At 34.9% G+C, this 8,248-nt stretch overlaps 1 protein-coding gene across 1 annotated transcript; it reads right to left on the bottom strand.

Moving 5' to 3' along the window:
- Positions 1 to 704: 704 nt before the first annotated feature.
- LOC123946908 (olfactory receptor 6C76-like) lies at positions 705 to 1,640 on the bottom strand. Its single transcript, XM_046012779.1, has one exon. It carries the CDS (start codon positions 1,638 to 1,640, stop codon positions 705 to 707), a length of 936 nt encoding a protein of 311 aa, XP_045868735.1.
- Positions 1,641 to 8,248: the final 6,608 nt, after the last annotated feature.

Below are 8,248 nucleotides of genomic sequence, written 5' to 3'. Positions count from 1 at the left end.
ATGATCTCCCTGATATGAGGATATGGAGATGCAACATGGGGGGTTAGGGGGAAAGGAGAAGAATAAATGAAACAAGATGGGATTGGGAGGGAGACAAACCATAAGTGACTCTTAATCTCAGAAAACAAACTGGAGGTTGCTGGGGGAAGTTGAGGTTGGGAGAGGGGGAGGAAGTTATGGACATTGGGGAGGGTATGTGCTATCGTGAGTGCTGTGAAGTGTGTAAACCTGGTGATTCACACACCTGTACCTCTGGGGATAAAAATACATTATATGTTTATTAAAAAAAAAAAAAAAGGATGAATACCCAACTTTTGTAGTAACATGGACGGGACTGGAGGTGATTGTACTGAGTGAAATAAGTCAAGCAGAGAGAGTCAAGTATCATATGGTTTCACTTATTTGTGGAGCGTAACAAATGACATGGAGGACATTGGGAGATGGAGAGGAGAAGGAAGTTGGGGGAAATTGGAAGGGGAGATGAACCATGAGAGACTATGGACTCTGAGAAACAACCTGGGGGTTTTGAAGTGGCAGGGGTGGGAGGTTGGGGGAACCAGGTGGTGGGTAATAGGGAGGGCATGTTTTGCATGGAGCACTGGGTGTTGTGAGAAAACAATGAATACTGTTACACTGAAAAAATAAATAAATTAATTAAATAAAAAATAAATAAAATAAAATAGGCGTCATGAATTTCTTTATGATTACAGTTTATTTGAGAAGCATTTGTTGCTTAAGTTCTTAAACGACTGCTTTACCTGCTGGTTCCTTAAGGAGTAAATAAAAGGATTTAGCATTGGGGCAACAGAGGTATTGAGCACAGCTATACCGTTGGTCAAAGCCACTCCTTCTTTTGCAGAAGTTTTGACATACATGAAAATGCAACTTCCATAAGAAATAGAGACAACAATCATGTGTGAGGAACAAGTGGAAAAGGCCTTTTTCCTTTGTTCGGCAGAGGGGATTCTCAGAATCGTTTTAAGGATGAATACATAGGAAAGAACCACTAATATTATGGTTACCATGAGCATGAATACTGCCAGGAAGAATGCCATGAGCTCTAGGAATGTTGTGTCTGTGTAGGAGATTGACAGTATAGGAGAAGAGTCACAAGTGAAGTGGTCAATGATGTTGGAGTCGCAGAAATCCAGTTGAAGTCCTATGATCACAGGTGGAAAGATAATGAGAAATCCAGCTAGCCAGGAGCTAATTAAAAGCTGGTTGCAGACTCTGCTGCTCATTATTGTTGTGTAATGCAGTGGCTTGCAGATAGCTACATACCGATCATAAGACATAGCAGTCAAAAGATAAAATTCTGTTGAGCCAAGGAGTATGAAGAAAAACTCCTGTGCCATGCAAGAATTATAGGAAATGGTCATATCTCCTGTTATAATGCTGACCAGAAATCTAGGAATACAAACTGTTGTGAATGAGATTTCTAGAAAAGAGAAATTCCTAAGGAAGAAATACATGGGAGTTTTAAGGTGAGGAGTTATCAGAGTGAGGGTTATAATTGTCATGTCCCCAGTTATACTCAGTATATATGTGAAAAATAGAAATAGAAAAATCAAAATATTTAGTTTTGGGTCATTTGTTAATCCCAGAAGAATGAACTCTTTCACAGATGTTTGATTTTTCATTTCTTATTGCTGACTTCTTCCATGTCTATAAATGAAAACAAAAAGCAATGATTTTTGTGAGTTCAGGATTTTCTTTTTTGGCACTTCTGCTGGTTTAAAAAACATGTAAGACATATAATGGAGCAACGAATTGTCTGTCAAATTGTATTGTATTTTGAAAATATATTTGAGCCAGCACAAAGAAACTTATGCCTAGTACCTTCCTTTTAGACCACTAGCCATTTAAAGTTGAGTAAGTCACTTGGTAGGTCTCATGAACACATCTCTATATGAAAAATATGCTTATCAAATGTTTTACATTCTTTAAAAATTTGATCATATTTTTTGAAAATTATAATACATAAGATATTATTTTATTTCTATTAAAATATTTTACTATGACCACATGTTATAAAGAATTTTCTTAAAAAAGAACATTTGAAATTTGCTTTTAAAATAGTTTCTACAATTTATTCGAGATGTTTCATATTAGTCCTGCCTAAGTAGAGAATTAATCACATAAGAAAAGAATCAAGGCTACAAAATCTGAAATTTATATAATCCTAAACAAACCAAGAATTAAAACTTTTCCTTTCTGAATTAAATAACAATCTACTACATTTTAGAAAATATTCAAAGAGAAACATTTCAGTGATTTAAGTTACAATTTGATTAGAAAATGGAAAAAAGTAAATCAGGTAAGAAATGAAAAATATATTTACAGTTAAATAATCTTCTGTGGTAACAGTTTGTCTTCTCAAATCCAAATGTTCTGTTGCCTTAGTTTGAGTGTCAGTTTTTGAGGCTTTCCTTCTGGAACATTTTATAGACTTCACAATTTGCTTCTGCCTTTAATTTCATTATGCAAGAAGCTATTTCTGTAGTGTGCAGGTGGAATTTGGCAGGATGATCCTGGTCACATAGGGAAAGATGAAACATATGGAAGAATACGTTTAGGAAAAAGTTTATTCCTGACGTTGGGGAAACCCTCATAGAAAGTTGCACAGCCCCAGGTGCTGGTAGAACCTGCAAGCAAAGTATTCAAGAGGTTCTGTAACTGGTGATCCAGGAAACAGTTGGTGACACAGTGGAAACAGGTTTACAGACTGTTTCATGTAGTCAATCCATGTTTAGTTTGAAAGGCTGAGACTCAAATGGTCTTGCAAAAGTTCTTCATTGGGTAGCAGTATCTCTGGCACTATGCCATTATTTAGGAGTCAAGCCTGAGGTATGGAGAGGGGAGGCCAGCAGCAAAATGGACCTCTGCTCTAAATTTCTGCCTGGTCACATGGAGAACTGGAGACTGAGCTTTCCTGGAATATGGGTAAGACTCCCAAAATAAATAAAAAGTAAAAGAAGGAGAAAAATGTGGGATCGAGGCAGTAGTTACAGTGAAATAGGCAAGCAGAGATGACTAAGTTGTATATTTTGCTGGTTAATGAAGTGAAACTCTTCGTTCAAAAGAAGGAAAGGCTCATGCCATGAGTGATAATCAAGAAATAACAGGTATAAGAAAGAGTTGATCTGCATAAGAATGAAAAAAATTTTGAGAGAGAAAATCCCTGAAATGTAGGGAACTATCCTAAGTTACAGAGTCCAAGAACCAGCATTTAGTATCCCTAATTTTCCAAAATTTCCATAAAAATAAAAATATCCTAACTCTAGATGCTAGGGAGACCTATTAATATAACATTTTACCTGACTCTCAGTAACTTTGGTAAAATAATGATGAATTGCAATTTTGTTAAAAAAAAAAAAAACAACTTATTCTTCCCTTCCAGTGGGAAAAGTTAGTTTTCCAACTCTTGTTACCAAAAGCAGACTGGTTTTATCTGCCCTCCCCCCCTCAAAATAGTCACAGGAGATTCTTGCAGGAAAGCAATTAAATGTCTCTAGAGAGAGATGTTCCTGAGGAGTATATTCTAAAGTTTAGTTGAATAATTTTAATTAGGTAGCCTTGGGAAATGTTTAAAAAAACAAAACAAAAAGAAATGAAATCTTTCCATTTGCGACGACGTGGATGGATAGAGGGTATCATGCTTAGTGAAATAAGTCAATCAGAGAAAGACAACTATCATATGATCTCCCTGATATGAGGACATGGAGATGCAGCATGGGGGCTTAGGGGGGTAGGAGAAGAACAAATGAAACAAGATGGGATTGGGAGGGAGACAAACCATAAATGACTCTTAATCTCACAAAACAAACTGTGGGAAGCTGGGGGGAGGTGGGGTTGGGAGAGGGGGAGGGAGTTATGGACATTGGGGAGAGTATGTGCTATCATGAGTGCTGTGAAGTGTGTAAACCTGGTGATTCACAGACCTGGTGAATCACAGTACCCCTGGGGATAAAAATACATTATATGTTTATTAAAAAATACATTATATGTTTATTAAAAAAAAAATCATCCAGTCCAGGCACTAAGTCCTTTTAATATCTTCTCCTAAAATACTTCTAAGACCTCATCACAGTGGAGTTATACATTACTGAACAAGTCTAATAAAATTAGTCTTGTTTAATTAAAAAACAAAACAAAACATTAAATGTCAGAGAGGTGTAGAGGTACAGAGAATAACAGTGAGGTAAAAAGCAGTCTTGGAATTTTCATATTGTCAATGTTGTGTTTTTTTAAAAGATTTTATTTATTTATTTGAGAGAGAGAGAGTGAGAGAGAACATGAGAGGGGAGAAGGTCAGAGGGAGAAGCAGACTCCCCATGGAGCTGGGAGCCTGATGCGGGACTTGATCTTGGGACTCTGGTGTCATGACCTGAACTGAAGGCAGTTGCTTAACCAACTGAGCCACCCAGGTGCTCAATGTTATTGTTTTTACCTGAGATAAATGTCTGCTGAGGCACTCTAATCCAATTACATGTAAACTTGTGAAGAAGCAGAAAATTGCAAGAAGAAGGGGCCACAAGGATATAAAATGTTCTATGCAAATATTTTGTTAATAAAAATCTATTGACAATAAACAAATAAACAATCTATTGGGATTACACACAAAAAAAAACGCCCACAACTTTTTGCACAGTGAAGGAAACCATTAACAAAATGAAAAGGCAACCTACTGAATAGGAGAAGATATTTACTAATGATATATCGATAAGGAGGTAATATCCTAATACATAAAGAAATTATACAACCTAACATGGAAAACCCCCAAATAACCCAAATAAAAATTGGACAGAGATTTTGAACAGGTGATTTTCCCAAGAGGATGTGCAGATGGCTGAAGGACACATGAAAATGTGCTCAACATCATTAATCATCAGGAAAATAAAAATCAATACCACAGTGAGATATCACCTTACAACTGTCAGAATGGCTAGAGTCAACAAAGCAAGAAACTGTGCTGGTAAGAATGTTCAAGAAAAGAGAATCCTCTCATGCCCTTTGATAGGAATCTAAATTGTGGCAGCCACTATGGACAAAAGCATGGGATTTCCTCAAAGAATTAAAAATAGAAATACCATAAGATTCAGTGATCTAACTACTGCATGTTTATCCAAAGAAAACGAAAACATTAAATCAGAAAGATACATGCACCTCTCACTTATTGCAGCATTATTCACTATAGCTAAGATATGGAAGCAACTCAGCGTCCATTGATAATGAATGGAAAAGAAGATATGATATATATACAGTGGAATACTACTCAGCCAAAAACAAAACAAAACAAACAAACAAAAAAGGAAAAATGAGATCTTGCCATCTGCAACCACATAGATGGACCTAGAGGGTATTAGGCTAAATGAAAGAAGTCAGAGAAAGACAAATACAATTTATATATGCAATCAAAAAAACAAAACAAGCTCTTAAACAGAAAAAACAGACTTCTAACTACAGGAAACAAACTAGTGGTTTTCCAGCCACGGTGGGGAGATGGATGGGGGGATGGGTGAAATAAATAAAGGGGACTAAGAGGTATAAATTTCGAGTTATAAAATAAATAATCCATGGAGAAGAAAGCTACATCATAGGGAGTACAGTCAGTATTATTGTGATAATATATAGTATACTACTTATAGTGATGAACACTGTGTAGAATTGTTGGATGTGTTGTAAACCTGAAACTAATATAACATGTATGTCAGATATGTTTCAATAAAAAATAAGTAAACCAATTCTTTGTGATGTAGAATTTTTAAAATCAGCATATAATTAAGTAGAAAGTTAGGAAATCCTCATGTTTTAGAAGGCTCAATATTTTTAAATTATCAATATTTAACAAATATATTGATAGATTTAACAAAATTCCAATTAAGAAATCATCAAAGTTCTTTTTTTTCTTTTTTGAATAAATTTTGTAGTTAGGACAGTTATAGAACTATGAAAAAATGTGAAGGTAGAGTTATTATATGTCCTCAACACAATTTCTCCTATTAACATGTTAATAGGGTAGATTCCTTGTGATTAATGAACTGACACATTTCTTGATATGTTGTTGGATTGATACATTATTATTAACTACAAAGAACCTAATTTATTCAGATTTTCTTGATTTTTACCTACTGTTTCTGTTTTGTTCCTGGATCTCTTCCAGAATACTACAGTACATTAATTGTCTCTTTAAGAGCCTTCTTTGGATGGGGCACTCTCTCAGAATTTTGACGATCTTGAGAATTTGATGAACTCTGATCAAGTAGTTTGTATAATAGACCTTCATGGGGATTTATAGGATGTTATGCTCAGATTAAATTAGGGTTATGTGTTTTGGAAAAGAAGCCCAGGGGGTTAAATTTGCCATTTTCATCACATCCATATCATGAGTTTTTACTATCAGAATAGTTTATGATTTTCATGGGAACTTTGATCACCTGATTAAGGCACCAATTGTGAGGGTCTTCTACAAATTTGCTGTCCTCCCATCCTGCACTTTCCACATTGTACTCTGTGGAAGGAAGTCACTATGAACAGCTGACATTGAAGGAGTGGGAATTATGCTCTGCATAGAAGATGGGGTATCTGTATAAATTATTTGGAATTCCTTTACATGGAAAATTTGTGTTCTTCCCCATTTATTAATTTACTGATAAATCTCCATTTATTTATATCCAGTATGGACTCATGGATCCTTATTTAATACTTCTGGGTTATATCCAATACAATTTATTTTGTTGCTAAATTTTTCTAGCTTTGGCCATTGAGAGGCCTTTTAATTGGCTACTCTTCCATTTGATATCCAACCACCATAGTATGTTTTTTAAAAATCACTTCCTTGTGTTCTGGTACTATAAGATGTTTCAGGGTCATCTTATATATCCCTTACCAGAGCCCTCTAATCAGACACTTATGCAATAATACTCGGTTATTATTATTGGACCAGGATGGTATTAGAAACCAAGATCTGGGCTCTAGGTGTGTTCATTGCTACCATGGCGTTATTTCTTCTAGACCCTCTAAGGGGACAGAGCCAGGAAATATATAGGATCCTAATAACTTGTATATAAGTACGTAAGTATTACTATATGCAACCTTCTTCCCTTTCTTCTCTGTAAACTCCCATTCCAAAAGTGAGAATCCTGGCTCCACTGATCACCACCCATTTATTTATTGTTGAAGTTCTGTAGTAGGTCTATGATCCATTTTGAGTTAAATTTTGTGAAAGGTCTGTGTCTAGATTTATTTTTTTATATGAATGTCCAATTCTACATTTGTGGAAAAGATTTTCTCTGTTGAATTGCCTTTGCTCTTTGTCAAATACTAACTGTATGAGTGTTGTCCTACCTGTGGAATTTCTATTCTGTTTCATTGATCTTTATGTATATTCTATTTTCAATACTCTGCTGTCTTCATTAATTTATCTTTACAGTGAGCATATTATATTTTTACCTTTAATAATTTCTTCTTCCATGTTCATCCTTTTCTTGTGTATGTAGAGTAAGTTTTCTGATAGGTATAATATTTTTCTGCCTGAAGAACTTTTGAAAAATCCCTTGCAGTTCAGACCTGCTGATAATGAATTCCTTCAGTTTGTTTCTCTGACAAAGTCTTTATTTCTCCTTGACCTTTGAAGTATAATTTAACTGTGTATGGATTAGTGGTTTTTCTCTTTAAACACTTGAAATATTTCATTCTATTCCCCTCTTGCATGCATATTTTCTGACTAAAAGTGTGTTGTAGTTTCACCCTTGTTCTTCTCTAGATAAGCTATATTTTTTTCCATCTTTTATTTAAGGATATTTTTCTGTGTTTTTTTTTTGTATTTTTCTCTAGATAAACCGTGTATTTTCCCATCTTTTATTTGAAGATTTTCTTTGTGTTTTCTGAATTTGATGATGTAATTAGTTCAATTTTGTGCATGTAGTTTATCCTGTTACGTGTACTCTAATTTTCCTGTGTCCGTGTTTTAGTTTCTGTCATTAATTTTGAAAGTTCTGCAACCACTATTTCTTCAAATATTTCTTTTTCTCATTTCTCTCTTCTCTTTCTGGTGTTCCAGTGATGCCTATTTTACAAGTTTGTGTTTGTCCCAAATTCTTGGATGCTCTTTTGTTAATTTTTTTTTCTCTTGGATTCAGTTTGGTAGGTTTTTATGAGCTGTCTTCAGGAATCACTGGTTCTTTCCTCTGCCTTATTCAGTCTACTTACATGACTATCAAAGGCACTCTTCATTTTAGTTATAAGT

This window comes from Meles meles, chromosome 7 (assembly GCF_922984935.1).
Source record: "Meles meles chromosome 7, mMelMel3.1 paternal haplotype, whole genome shotgun sequence".
Taxonomy (NCBI): Eukaryota; Metazoa; Chordata; class Mammalia; order Carnivora; family Mustelidae; genus Meles; species Meles meles.
This window is presented reverse-complemented; position numbering and strand designations above follow the sequence as displayed.

Excerpts from the sequence above, each read along its gene's own strand:
- LOC123946908 (XM_046012779.1), bottom strand. The coding sequence starts at position 1,640 with ATGAAAAATCAAACATCTGTGAAAGAGTTCATTCTTCTGGGATTAACA.